The 14,157-nt window shown below is 54.2% G+C and overlaps 1 protein-coding gene across 3 annotated transcripts in view; it reads right to left on the bottom strand.

Moving 5' to 3' along the window:
* Positions 1 to 5,558: 5,558 nt before the first annotated feature.
* Lsp1 (lymphocyte specific protein 1) overlaps positions 5,559 to 14,157 on the bottom strand; it is a 34,333-nt gene continuing 25,734 nt past the window's right edge. For 2 of the 3 annotated variants that reach the window (XM_013347800.2, XM_005351544.3), the window contains exons 3-11: positions 13,773 to 13,931; positions 11,758 to 11,854; positions 11,339 to 11,431; positions 11,106 to 11,149; positions 10,868 to 10,949; positions 10,139 to 10,273; positions 9,759 to 9,836; positions 9,555 to 9,649; positions 5,559 to 5,898 (exon numbers count right to left, since the gene is read on the bottom strand). In XM_013347800.2, the coding sequence (XP_013203254.1) occupies positions 9,560 to 9,649; positions 9,759 to 9,836; positions 10,139 to 10,273; positions 10,868 to 10,949; positions 11,106 to 11,149; positions 11,339 to 11,431; positions 11,758 to 11,854; positions 13,773 to 13,931 (778 nt within the window). In that variant the 3' untranslated portion in view covers positions 5,559 to 5,898; positions 9,555 to 9,559. Of the gene's footprint in view, positions 5,899 to 9,542; positions 9,650 to 9,758; positions 9,837 to 10,138; positions 10,274 to 10,867; positions 10,950 to 11,105; positions 11,150 to 11,338; positions 11,432 to 11,757; positions 11,855 to 13,772; positions 13,932 to 14,157 lie in introns of all 3 variants that reach the window. The other variant, XM_005351543.2, reaches the window with a different exon arrangement.

Raw genomic sequence — 14,157 nt, 5'->3', positions numbered from 1 at the left:
CGTCTGGGACTGGATACACATGTTCGGGTATGGTGGCTATCAGGGCAGAGAACTTGATGGTTCCTGTGAGCTAGTCACTGTACATGCTTGCAGTGCCTAGGGCCTGGGAACCTCCAAAGAACTGTATCACAATGTTGTCTCAAGGTCTGACAAACAATGTTCATAACAACACAACACAGCTGACTTGAAGACAATAGCTCTGGCGCCCCCAGGGAGGGGGCTGAAAATGTACCAGCAGCTTAATGCTGAGGTGGGAGCTGTTTCGAAGCCCTGTTGATAACATTAGCTTTCCCAGAACTATTGAAACTTCCTGCAAAATTAACCCACAGATACCTGGGAGGTTCTTGGCTAAGCACAAGGTTGAGCCCTGCCTTGTCCCCAAGCCTCTGTGTGAGAGTCCATCAACCATAAGTAAGCCACCCAGCCAGAGCTGACCAACCTGCTCTGATCCCTACCAGTCCTTCTAACTCCCCCTTTACTGCCCTCTGTATCCCCCAGGGGCACTCTGTGGGGTGGGAAAGTCCGTGGGGTAGAGCAGTGTCACTGAGACCCCACCTTGCTTCTCCCGCCTCTAGTTTCCACTGGACCCACACACCTGTCAGCAGCAGAGGGTGGGGGGAGTGGGGGCTTGTGCATTTATAAGGAGCCAGTGGCAGCTGAAGTGTCCAAAAATAGGCATCAAAATTAGCAAGACTCCTCTGTCCTGAAACCCAAGATGGCAGGGGGGCAGGGTACTGAGAGCAACCCAGCCATTTTGGCTCCCCTCCTGGCTCTTGCCGGCATCCAGCAAGAGCTGCCTTACACCCTTCCAAAGTGGGGTAGCAGTGGCCCTCACTCCGGGTTGGGAAACTGAGGCTGCTGGTCCTCTAGAGTTCTCTAAGGCCCACTTGAGCAGATCTGGATCTCTCCACCTTATTTCAATATCCCTGTAAGTTGGGGAGAGGCAGAGGTAGGGTGGCAGGAATGGGACAGGGCTGGCCAATCAACAACTGAGAGGGAAAGCAGTTGTCCCGTGGAGAGTTCTGGCCTTAGAAGGGATTTATGAAAATAGCCTGTGAGGTCAGGTTCCTTGGGAGTACATGCCAACCTCCGTTTCTTCAAGGGTGACAAAACTCAAAGTGGGGGTGGGGGGCGGAGGCCCTGCCACTCACTTGCTATGGGACCCTGATCACTTCCTGCCTTGGGCCCAGTACCCTCTGATCAACCTTATCTGGTCCTATCTCCTCCAAGGACTCCCAAGGACTTCTAGAAAGCTCACACTCAGGAAGGTAGGGTTCCCAACCTGGAGATTTCAGCAAAGCTGAGGCCTGGAGGGCTAGGGTCTCTTGGGACCACCTATTCTCCCAGCCATAAGCAAGATCAGATACGACCTATCTGCTTAGGCCCAGACCCTCCCATTCCCTCTGTCCTGTTTCTGCTTGGCTCCTGTCTATCCTTGATCTGAGCCTTAAGATCTGGCCTGGGGTGGGGGGCCCAGATATCTCTCCCGTTGCCTTCTTTCCTAGGATGACCTGAGATAAGCCCTATCTACAAAACTGCAAGAGTAGCTTAGGGCTCAGAGCTCTGGCTCCAGGAATGAGTTGAAATTCCATTCCTTCCCTCAGGTCACTCTCACACAGCCCCAGAAAGGCTCCCACCCTGCTATATCACAGCAGGCAATCTCAGAGCTCTGGGTAATGTCCCCTAAGTGGATCCTTATCTCACTCTCTGAACTTCTCCCTAGATCCTACCTTAGGAGGGCTCCTTACCCCTGATGCCCCCAGCATCTCCCCTCCTCCCTTCTCCCAGGTCCTTTTACTCTGGTTTGGCGCCAGTCATCCTGAGGCTCAGCCGCCATGTTTCTAGTCATCAATACATAACACAGTATGAGGCCCAGGATCCATTTGAGTGCCCCTTAGATGTTAGGTACCCAAACCCTGACACAGTCACCCACTCCTAGGCAGGCTGTTCACATCCATACCCACCTGCAGTTGAGTCTGAGAAAGGCTGGGGGCTCCTTGTGGACAGGACCAGCAGCAGCAGGCACTGTCTGACAGCCTCACCCCCTCATGTTATAGTGACATCTGATCTTCCCTGGCAGCCCATTGGCCAGCAGATGGGTGGCTAGGGCATGGGGAGGGGGAGGGTGTGCCCAAGCAGGCCCCTGACCAAGTATAGGAATGCCCCAGAGGAGGAGGCCCAAGGAGGCAAGGATGGATGAGACATGCCTGGAGGAGGAGGCAAGGTCCCCAACTGTCCTAGAAAGGTGCCAGTTGCTATTTTTACCTACCACCTCCCCACCCCCGGCAATGGGCACATGCTTGATGGACTGACGGAGGGAGGAGGAATGAATTAGATGGAGCCAAAGACTGTGTTGAGCTGGTATTGGGGAGTGGTCATCAGAGCTTGGGTTTCAAGTTCCTTGGCCCCCTGCTCCTCTGCCCAAGGTGGCTTGTAGGAGTGGGAACTTTGCTCAAGATAGGGTCTAATTCCATGTGGCACCCCTGTAGCTCGGTCCTACGCCTCCATCACAGAGACAGCTCAAAACACCCACAGAATGAAGGACCTTGGATCCTTGGCCCGTATTGCACCAAACCCTTTAGAAACCAGGTCTATTTTTTTCAAGTGGACACCATTGGAACATATAACAAGAGAAATGATGACCTAAACCCTGTGGTGGTTGTCGATCTTCCTCAGTGACTGGGGAAGGCTGGGTCATGTTTGGGCCTGTTTTTGGTCCAGGGGTTCTGTCCTAAGATGTTGAGACCTAGGCTCTATTGGGTTCTGAGCAGGCCTGGCCATGTGCCTGGCCTTTCTTTCCTCAAGACTCCAGGGGGCACCATCCAACCATGGACACCTCTCCTGGGCCTTGTGTGCCTAGATAGCCCTGCCTTTAGGGAAACTAAAGCACCAAGTAGCAAGAGACCAACTTGGCACTTCCTACTCATTTCCTCAATTCTCCAAGACCCCATTGGTTGGGCATGACAGGTAAGGCCCATGGATCTGTCCAGTTCAGGGGAAAAGTCAATGTGAACCCCAGGGGACACAGACAGGGCTCCTGTTCTTGGCATCCTAGGGTTAGAGACAAGCTGGATCTTTGAGTTTCTGGAAGGTTGATATTAACCCACCAACCACTTCCTACGTGTCGGAGATGGGCCATAGAGTAGCAGAGACACACAAGACCCACCTTATTGTCAAAAGCAGGGTGGAGCCAGTCTTTTAGCCTGCGGGCTCATAGAACAGGGCCTCTCTCTGCTCTCCTCTGCTCCAAGCACCTGCCCTTTAGAGGTCCCTCAAAGCTGGAGTTGCTGGGCTACCCCAACCTTCCACAGCCATCCATGTCCTTGGATAGATAGGGTTCAGTGAACTCCAAATAACACAGATGCCCAGTTCAATCTGCCCTTGGAGGTCATGTAGAGTTTATGAAGCCCCACACTGGTGCCAAGGGGACTCTAAATCTCTTCTGTGCTAAGGCCAGCCTCCCTTTCATCAGGTTTTAACTGAAACAAAGCACATCCCTCAGTTGAGGAACACAGAGAGCAGACAAGAGGGATTTGGTCCAGTCTGTAGTTTTTGAAGTCCTGCATCCAGAAGCTCATTTGTCTGAGAGGAATGGGGGTCCTTAGAGGTCTGTAGGAGGGTATACTATTGTCTCTGTAATGGCTCCTTATGGCCAGCAGGGGAGGGTGGCTGCTCACTTCAGAAGCCTTTGGCAGGCACTCGCAGTGAGGTCAGAGAGACAGGGCAGGTCTTATTTTGGGTAACAGTCATCTCCTTCTCAGGGGACCAGGCCCAAGGTACAGCAGGACAGCATAGAGTGGGCACTGCTGGACCTGTTGCTGCCGGCCACTAAAGACTTGAGCAGGTAACACACACCAGGTAATACACAGCAGGTCCTCCTTGGCTTGGCTGGGGCTCGGTGAGCAGGGGAGACAGAGCAAAAGGCTCCCTGGGGATCTGGGAGAGGACTGGAGACCCTGGTGGAGGTGGGGGACAAAGTCTGTTGGATGGGTGCTGAACTTCTACCCAGGAGTCTGAGAAGCAGTGGAGTTTGAGGCTTCACAGACTGGTTGTGAAGGATCCCTCAAAGTTGGTGAATGAAGAACTTAGCCTTGCGGACAGAGGTTGAGAAGGGCCTGTCTTTCCAGTGTTTTGGCTCCAGTAGCCAATATGGGCGACTCCTAGGATAGTGGGGTGCTCAGAGGCCATCCAGACTGGGAGTGTAAGAGCCCCTGGACCCTGAGCCTTACCCAGTACTCCTAGTTGACCCAGTGTGGCTAGCTCTGCCAAACCCAGGATAGGACTGGCTGACGTGGCACTTGGGACTCAGCCGCTGTGATCTGGGCAGCAGCTGCCTCCATGCATGACAGCTCCTCCAGGTTCTAAAAACACAGATTGGCTCGACAGGTATTAGGGCACTTCTGTGTCCAAGGGACTTCACTTTGAGCAGGACCTTGAGGAGGAAACCCCAGCTATTGGATCCCTCAGGAGTCAGGCAGGAAGATGGAAGGGCCGTGTCCTGGTGTCTTGGGCAGGGCGGGCAGTGTTATAGCAGGGGGTAGACTCTATACCTGAGACCCACACAAGATTTAGTGGAGTTGTACTTAGCACACCTTGCACTCTCCTCCCAAGGTGAGTCAGGGGAGCATGGTGCAATAAACACTTTCCCTAACTGTCACTTGACATACCCATTCTGGTCCTACACTAGTATCTCGCTCCCTGTCCCTTAAGGACCTTGAAACAGCTTCTGCCCTTGGCCACCTCCTCATCTGAGTAGAAAGGGCAGGGAGTGTCCCGTGTCCTGGGAAAAGCTTCTCGTGGAGCAGAGTAGAACTCCACATCTACATCATGGTGAGGCTGTCAGCAGGCTGGGGCCATCAACCTGTGTGAACGTCAATATTCCAGAGCTGTGTGTCCCCACCAGTGGAGTTGGAAGCTTTCAGAAGGTCAAGATTCTGAATGTCTAGGTAGTTGTCATGGTCAAGCTTAGCTCATCAGTAGTCAAGGATCTCCAGAGTCCAGAGGCAATAGGGTTTAGAGTCAGGCCAAGGGGCAGGCTTGTGAGGGGCGGGAGACCCCAAGGACAACATCCCATAGCTCAACTGTCATTCACACACTTGGTCAGCCACTATACACTCACTCACCCTCACAATCAGCTCTCACAGTTTCTACTTCCATTCCTTCCTTTCTTCTCTCCTTTCCACCATTTTCTACTCCCCCACCTATCCATCTACTCCTCCATCCATCGACCCATCCACTCAACGACTTACCCATCAACACCTCCACCTGTCACTGCTCACCCCTTATCATTCACGTCTCCATCTAGCTACCCATCCATCTACCCAGCCAGCCAGTCAGCTACTCGTGTATCTATCTGTCCCTCTATCTACCCATAAATGACCTATCCTTCTGCTCATTCATCCATTTATCTACTTACACTCTGTCCATCCATCCATCTACTTACCCATGAGCTCACCACTCATCCATCACCCATCATCCACCTGTCCATCCATCTATCACCCATCCATCATTCACCTTGTTCCCTGTGAGTGAGCACAGGAGAGCCAGTGCATGGGGCCATTCAAGATGCTTTATTACACAAAAAAGAGGGACTCAGAGTCCTGGACATTCAGCATGGGGACAGGTACCCCTTGAATCTGGCTGGGATGCTGGCCTTCTCTCCTCCATTCTTCCTTGGGGGCTCTTGGCTCCTCTAGGGAGTTGTCCCTTTAGCTGATGGTGAGAGGCAGAGGTGGGGGTGTTGATCAAAGAGTAAGAGGGCATAGAAGATGGAGGGTCCAGGAGCGAAAGGAGGGGGGAGTGGCAGCTGGGTTGTTGGAGGCACAAGAGCAGGCCAGACTGGCAACGGGAAGCAACTTCTTGGTCAGGGCCGGGAGTGGCTTCTGACTGGAGTCTCTCCTGGAAACATAGGCAAGGGTATGGGGTGCATTAGGCTGGGGTTGAAGAAGTGGCACAAGCTGTCCTTCTCTATGACCCTACCTTCCAAGTGTCCATCAGACCTTACCATACCCATCCTTATCTGGGGAGGCTCCTGCTTACAGTGGTCAGTCACCTAGGAGACCAGCTCTCAGGCTCAAATCTATTCTGGGCCTAGGCTGGCTCAGGAGGCAATACTGACTACCCACTGGGGCAGCCCTCTTGAACCAAACCCAAAGTTACCCCAATTCTTCAAGTCCCAATTTCCTAAAGGTAACCCAGAAGCTTGGAGCAAGTGTGGGAAGACCACCCCAGCCCCCTGCCAGTGTTTGCTTCTGCTCCAGGAGAGTCAGCTCCGACCACGGCAGCCATATGCCTCCTTCCACCCCAAGCCAGATGGCCTCCAGTTTGGCCCAGATGCCATTTGTCAGTGTCCTTGCAAACATGTGGCGCCCAGAAACCAAGACAGGCAGCTCGGCCTGGACCACCCCTGGCAGCAGGGCTGTGGGGATATCCCATTCAGCATAGCTCAGCAAAAACTGCTCTCATCTTCCTGCTAATCTACCTCTAAGGATACAGCTTCAGCTTGCCTGAGCCTTTTGGCTGCCACCCCTCACCACTCAAAGCACACGGACGCGCCTGTGGTCAAGCTGGCGACGGCATGGCAGCCCTCACGTGTCTGCAGGCAGCCTGCCCTCCACCACTGTCCGGCAGCTGGCCAGGCACAAGCAGTTTGCTTGCAGTTCATCAGTGGGTCTCTGTTCCCATCCTGTACTACTATAGGTCTGGGCCCCAGCTGGTACTTGGAGGTAAGGCCAGCTTTATGCAAGCTGTAATATAGGACAGATCCCTGAAGGTAGGTTCTAGGCTTTGTCACCCACCAAGTGACCTGGAGCCACTGTAAGTTCACCTCCACACCAGGGTATGATGAAGGAACCCACAGCAACTAATGCATAAGGCTAGAAGGTGCTTGCAGTATGGGAGAGCCTGGGAAGAAGGCTTCTTGTAGCTGACTCTGCACCTTCTCCCACTTCGGCATATGAAACCACCCAGCAGCCCCTCCTGTGGGCAAGGGAAGGGGCCAGCCTGACCACTCTTTCTCTCCTCTACCCCAGACCAGAGATGTTCGTTTCAGTTGTGTCGACACCCCAGGCAGCATGTGGCCCAAGACCTGAGGCCCCCCATGGGCCTCCACCACCCTTGCTGCCCAAACCTGGAAAAGACAACCAGAGACTTCAGAAGCTACTGAGAAAAGCCGCTCGGAAGAAGATGGTGGGAACAACCCTCGCCCCACCTGGGGCCTTCCGTACCTCCCTGTCCCCTGTGAGTGAGGCCAGTCATGACCTGGAGACCACCATCCAGCGTCCTACTGAAGCCCCTCACTTGGTGGTCCCCCTGCCCCGCTCACCACATATCCCCATTGTTCACCACGTGGCCTCGCCCCAACAGAAGTCCACTGTCTCTTTCAGTCTTCCTCAGCAAAGGTCTCTGGCAACTCATTTCAAGGCACCGCCTAGGCTTGAAGCCCCAACCCCAGAAACTGCCTGGCCCCACAATGGCTTTGCCCATGTATCTGCCCCTACAGCAGCTGGTACCCATATCACCCAAGTGCATATCCGGCTGTCACCATCCTCGCATACTGGGACATCTGAGTCCCCCAGGGTGGCCCTGGATGGGGATAAAAGCCTGCGAAATTCTCATACCCAGCCTCTCATCCCAGTGGCACACATTCGCCCACTGCCCACCGGGGTGCAGGCAGTCAGTCCTGGGCCTGAGGAGCCCCCTGTAACAAGGCCACCACCCAGCTTTCAGGCCTCAGCATCCAGAGAGTCAGGTGCTCGAGTGGTGGTACCCATAGCCCCTACCTACCGCTCATCTGGACTCTCACCTTATAGCCCAGCTCCTGCAGCTCCCGAAGCAGAACACCTAGAGGAGCTGCCCACAGCCAGGCTTGCCATGGAGCCCAAGCATGTCTCCAGCCTCCCAGCAGCCTCAGGTCCCTCGGGCCTCCCCCAGTGCCCTGTTCCCAAAGTTGCACCCAAGCCCTGCCTTAGTGGTTGGACACGCCTGAAGAAGCAACTGATGGAGGACGCAGAGCAGCCTGCATTTCCAGAGCCAGAGCTGAGCGTGCAGTCTATGCAACCAGAGGTGCCAGCCCCCATGGTCCCACAGCCCCCTGCCTCCAGGGCCTCTAGGATGTGGGACGCAGTGCTGTACCGTATGTCACTGACTGAGTCCCGTAGAAGCCACCCTGTGGGGCCCGGAGATGGGGGACACCCCCCAGCCTGCCTCGGTCGCTTGCCTTTTCTGTGCCGACCTCGCTTCAATGCCCGGAAACTACAGGAGGCTGTCCGGCCTGCTCCTACACTGCACCCCATCCTGGAGCTACACTCCCAGCCCAAGAACTTCAACAGGACAGCAGCAGGTTGGAGACTCCAGTGATGTAGCCAGAGTGGCCTCACAGACTCTGGACTGGGGTGGACAGAGACCGACTGAGGCTGAGGATACAGAGAGAGGGTCTCAGTCCTCACAAGTGAACACAATGGGTCAGGATAGTGCATGGCCATGGCCATGGCAGCTGGCTGCTGGCTGCTCAAAGGAACCTATTAGATAGACACAGACGAGTTGGTGGGAGCGGAAGTGGCAAGTGAGAGATGTGGATGAAGCAGGGAACATGTGTCTGGAGGCAGTTTGGAGTGGTGGAGGAGAATATTTATGGATGATGGGAGCCTGACCTCAGGACCAGGGTTCATAGAGGGCTTTAGGCCCAGTGCAAGCTGGTTTGGGTGAGAGGTATTCAGAGGTACATAGGACTGGGCAGTGGAGAAAGGATGTTCTATGGTCTCATGTGTGTCTCTTCAGATTCCCGTCAGTAAGGGCTTACTGGGTAGGGCTACGCTGAGGACAGGGCTTAGTACAAATCATAACCAAGTTTCAACAGTCGGGTAAGGACAGGTCAAACCAGAGGGTTATAAAGAGGCAGGGGCCAGGCACTAGAGGGACTCCACCCCTAAGATCTGCCCAACTCTGACAGAACATCAGCTGTGAGAGGAGGGACCCAAAGGAGCCAGGAGAGGCTCTCCGTCACAGCCACCACAACGGGATTCAGCAGGGGTTGGGCTAGAAGTCCTGCTTGGAATATGATGGGTACTATGGCTGTGGACAGAGCTACCAATAAATGTATGTATACCCATACAGGCATCACCTCTGTGTTTTTCATGGGATGGGGAATGCAGCAGAGTCCCTAGGGGTCTTCAGCAGGGCAGGGGGACAAGCCAAGGTCCCATCTCCTTTACTGGATGTATGTTAACCCACACTTTTGGATGCTGTGCCACACTCAGTTTCTCCAGGGCCGACTCACATATCATGAGTCTCACTGGATATGGTAGGAGTTCCTAAATAGAGTTTGAGTCTCCTATGAACAGTACTGGGCCAACCTGATCCTGCTTGAGGGGAGAGTGTTCCAGGCTTCAGAGAGCCAGGAAGACAGCTGGTAGCCAGACAGAAAACACAGCAACTCTAAGGCCAGGTCTTCAGCCCTCAAGACCTAAGATACGGCCCATCTATGCCAGTATGCTCCCGGGGGGGGGGGGCCCATTTTGTCATGCTTTGATCCTTTGACTCACCAAGATACATACATGATCTATGGCGCTGGGCTGTCATCCACAAGCACTTTCTCATACTTCCCATGTCCAGTGGCCACGAACTTGTACCTCTTTCCAGATGGGGTGCTCTGTCAGGTGAGACTAAGCGTCAAGAAGATAGCTATAGAAGGGGGATGCTGCTGTCTCCAGAAGGTCTTTGAGGATGGGATGTAGCCGCCGCCATATTGGCTTACTAACCTTGATGGTGGATGAGGTCTTTGAGCCTCCTTTCTGCTCCCACAGGCTTTTCTTGCTCATGTCTCCAGCTACAATATCCTGGGGGTGGACACAGGGCAGGGTCTGTCATAGGACAGTTACGGGCCAAGGGGCCTTTTCTTCTGCCTGACATTAGCTGACTGAAAGGTCGAGAACCTGCACGCCTCACATCAAAAGAGAGTCCTACTGCCTGTTTATTAGGGCAATGTGGATTTTTCCTTGAGTCCTGAAGCCTCACATCCACACTTCACCTTGGCTACCCCAGGTTTGCTTTCCCAAAGGGAACCACCCACCCGCCCCCACGATGGCCAGTTTCCCATGCTCTGCCCCCCCAGTTTGGTCTGCCTGGAGAGGAATCCTACCTGGCAGGAGGGTGTCTTGGAAGCCGACTGAGTCTGTACCTCTCCTGTCTCCCAACGATTCTTGGTACTGGCCACAGCCATGCTGGGCAGCTCTATGGAGGGCTGTCGGGACAGCTTGGGAGTTCGACCAGCAGACTACAGAGGAGACAGAGGCCCAAGACAGTCACCATGGTAGGCACCAGCAGCCTTTCCTCCTCTTTGTGTTTGCTGGAGGTAGGGATTGTGGACAGATGTGCTAGCCTTCATTTGGTGCCCCATGAGCAACCCCCACTTCTGAAGAACATGGGAGACACAAGGTCATATGGGTTCTGCTTCATGCTACACATTTGGGGGCTGGAAGAGCATTGTTTGGATGGAGTTTATGGGTTAAATGGAGAAGATGTTTTGGTGTGATGGGAGGTGCTGGCTAGGTGAAGGGGTATCACATGAAGAACAGGGCTGATGGAGGGATGTTGTTGAGGTACGTGGGCTTTGTTAGACTGAGGGAGGATTGGCTGCATGAGGGTGTGTTGTATGGTGGGAGGGGCACTGGTGGAGTGGGTGTGTGACAGGACAGAGGCATTCCTACTGTGATGTGAGAGACCTAGAGTAGATGGAAGAGCAATGAGAGTTGAGGGAAGGACACTGTATAGTAGAGAGGGGTATGATGGGATGAAGAGAGCTTAGGTGGATGGCTGATAATGGCTATTAAAGAGGAGACTTGGCCTCGGAGAACTGAGTATACTTTACCTCAGTGGCCTGGGTATACTGCTGCAAGCGCTCATCAATTGTGGAAATGGGCAAGGTTGGCTGGGACTTCTTCACACTGTTGCTGGGGGTAGAAGAAAGGATAAGTCTTACGTTCCTTTCCAGTGTCCTCCCAGCCTACCCAAACAAAGCCCCTCCCAGGATACCACATCCCCTGATCTCAGTCCACAGCTGCTATCCCACTGTGTCTTTGAGAATGCCAGAAAGAAGGGAGACACACCTCTTCTGTATGGAGCGATTCAGGGACTCCGTCCTATCTGCCAGCTGTGGAGGGTGCAGAGTGTGGTCATGGAGAGACACACGAGGCCCAAGTTCCATCTCTCAGTGAGTCTCCCCACTGACCCAGCCCCACTTCCCTATCACAGGGGTTTACCAGTACAGCAGGGGATGGATGAAGAGAACATGAACAGTGGACACAAGCAGGGAGAAAGGGGATACTCAGGCTTCACCTACTTTGGTGGTGGGGCTTAGGGGAGGTGAACTCAGTTTCACAGTCTCTTCCAAAGCCAAAGGGCTGGGAGTCCTGGCCTGATGACTTGTCAGGTGCTAGGGACAAAAAACATAGGCAGCTTAGATGACCTCTCCCTGTGCCCTCCTATCCCACCCAGAGCCTGTCTGAGGCCTTTGGGGCCTCAGGCCTAGTCTGGCCCTGACACGCTACAGCTCTGGAATCTCCAGCTGCTTGGAAGAATCTCTTGGTCATCAGAGAGGAACTTGCCCAGAGGTCACCAGTTTCTCCACCCTCCAAGAAAGTGTTCTGGAAGGACTCAAGGACAGCATCAGGGAGTGACGTCTCCTATAGGTCAATCTAGGAGACCACAGCACCCTGCAGTATCACAGACCTAGCCCCTCAGGGAGCCCTCATCTCTTACCTCTTCTGTCTCCCCAGAATTCCCAACAGCATCCTCTGGATTATGCTCCCCCTGGTTCAGGCACAACTTCTCTAGGTGAACGTTGGTTTGGTGAGAACTGTGGAAGAAAAGAGAGGCAAACTTGGTGGTAGGAGACCATTTGTTACTTGGTTCTAGGCAACTTCCAGTTCCAAGCCTTAGGTGTGTCATCTGTAAAATGGGAGCAGTCCAATTGAGTTGGTCCACAAGGCTCTTAAGACCCCAGTGAAAAAAAAAACAGGGTTTATTTAAAGAGATAGGGGTGTTTCAGAGGACAACTTGGGGGAGTCGGCTCTCCTTCCTCCATGTGGGTCCTGGGTCTCTACCTCAGGATGCTAGGCTCAGTGGCAAGCACCTTTAACCATGGAACATCTCACAGGTCTAGCCAAGGCACTTTTATAGAAGGATATGTAGGGCTTTGTTCAAAGCCAGCACTGTCTTAGGGCCTCTGTGCCGAGAAGCCCTAGAAGGCTCCCTTGAAGACATTAGCTACTGCTCACTCACTGAATAGGGCTGCCCAATTGCTGAAGCTGGACACGTCCTGCAGCCCTCTATCTGGATAAGTCCAGTTTCTGGGGGCTTTTGCCTTGCCCATATATGGGCAAATAGATCAGCAGAACACAGCATTGAGGAATGGCCACTGGGGGCCCAGACCCAGAGTGTTTGGGGGTGCTGGATTAGCGGGTGGAAGAAGCTAGGGAAGGGACTGCATTACTGAGGTGAGGGGCCTTGGAGAGGGGCAGCTAGCCAATGGGCAGCCGGGCGTGACTCTGCATTCGAGTGGCTCTGAACCTGGAGGAGAAGATAGTAAATTCTTGTATTTTCCATGATGTCAGGCCCCTTGGTGTACGTGCCAGCCAAAACCCAAACCCACCGCCCAAGGTGGGCTGGGGTTGGAGCCAGCTGCAGCCACACAGAGGGGCCATTCAAGAGCTGGCGCGGACCAGGCAGCTAGGCGGGTTTGAGGGTAGGGTGGAGGCTGCAAGGCCAGAGCTCTGCCTGAAGATCGAAAGTGCCCCCTGCTGTTGAGCCGAGAAGGGAGTGCGCTGAGGGCAGGGCTGTAGCTGCCTGCCTAGAAACCCAGAATACACACAAAACACATAGGCACACAGGGGGAAATTGAGGCTGGCAATGGGCAGACCCAGGATAGCTGGCAGTGGACAGACTCAGAACCAGGGCCCCAGAAAAGCAGGGGTTTTGGAATGCAGAGGGTGATTGAAACTGAAGTTCATTAAATGAGAACAAGAAAGAGCTGAGCTGAGTTCTTGCTGGCCCAGGGGCCTCTGAGGGGCCAGAATGGGGCTGAATCACTGAGCAAAGACAGCTCAGCCTTTGGCTTTGGCCCACTCAAGGCAATGGGGGCTCTGGCCTCCAATTTTGGAGCTCCTTAGCAGGGCCAGAGACCCTCACTACCCAGGCCTGGTGGGAGAGGCAGACTTATCTTCACACCTGGCCCTGATCTGGCGGGGAAGGCAAGGTGAGACGCCATCAGCAATCCTTCATCTCTGGACCCAAGGGGGCTTTGGACCCCCATTTGTCCTGATTTAGACAGGCACACACGTCCACACATCTGGAAAGCGTGTCCCCTGGGCCGCCTCACAGGCGCACATCTGGAAGTACCTGCTCCCCTTCGTGGGAATGGAGCTCAGCCAGCCTGGGGAGGGCGGGCGGGCGTGGGCTGCAGCGCCTACATTACGTAAGTGGGCCGCAGCTGTGTGCTGATGTGGCAGCCCCCCACCCCTGTTGGCCGCAGCTGGTCAGGATGGGGCCCCCAGCCCTGGGGAACCCAGGAATGCAATATCTTCATTGCTCTCTCCCTGTAGCCCCCTCACTGGCCACCCTGCCATCTATCTCCTTTTTTTCCTACCTCCCTACCCGCTTCACAACCTCTGAGCATTTTGGGGGTCTTTTGGGGAAGAGCAGACAGAAAGGAATTGTCTAGGCCCAGGCTGGGTTCAGAAAGAGCCAGTGCCCTGCCCGGCCTGGTCCACACTTGCCTGTGCTCTGCCTGCTTTTCCTCTGGACTCTCACTTTGAGAGGGCTCACTACCCTCTGCAGTCCCCTCATCCCCACAGGTTTGCTGCCGCTGCTCTATTTTTTGGGACCAGTCACCAAAACCCTCATCTTCATCCAGTTCAGAGGACTTTATCCTGAGGCTGAAAGAACAGAGGAAAAGAGGGTTAGGAAAAGACGCCACAACCTATGCTCCTTTCCTTGTCTCTTTCCTTAGACCCGGACTCCAGAGTGAGCCACCATCTGCTTCAGAGATAGCTCTCCATGGCTACATTCTGTCTGTTTGAGGTCAGAGAATCACCCAGGGTAGAGCTGTGCCTTCTCTAGCAGCCTACAGCTTTCCAAGAGCAGAGTTGTGCTTTTCCTGTC

This window comes from Microtus ochrogaster, chromosome 8 (assembly GCF_000317375.1).
Source record: "Microtus ochrogaster isolate Prairie Vole_2 chromosome 8, MicOch1.0, whole genome shotgun sequence".
Lineage (NCBI taxonomy): Eukaryota > Metazoa > Chordata > Mammalia > Rodentia > Cricetidae > Microtus > Microtus ochrogaster.
This window is presented reverse-complemented; position numbering and strand designations above follow the sequence as displayed.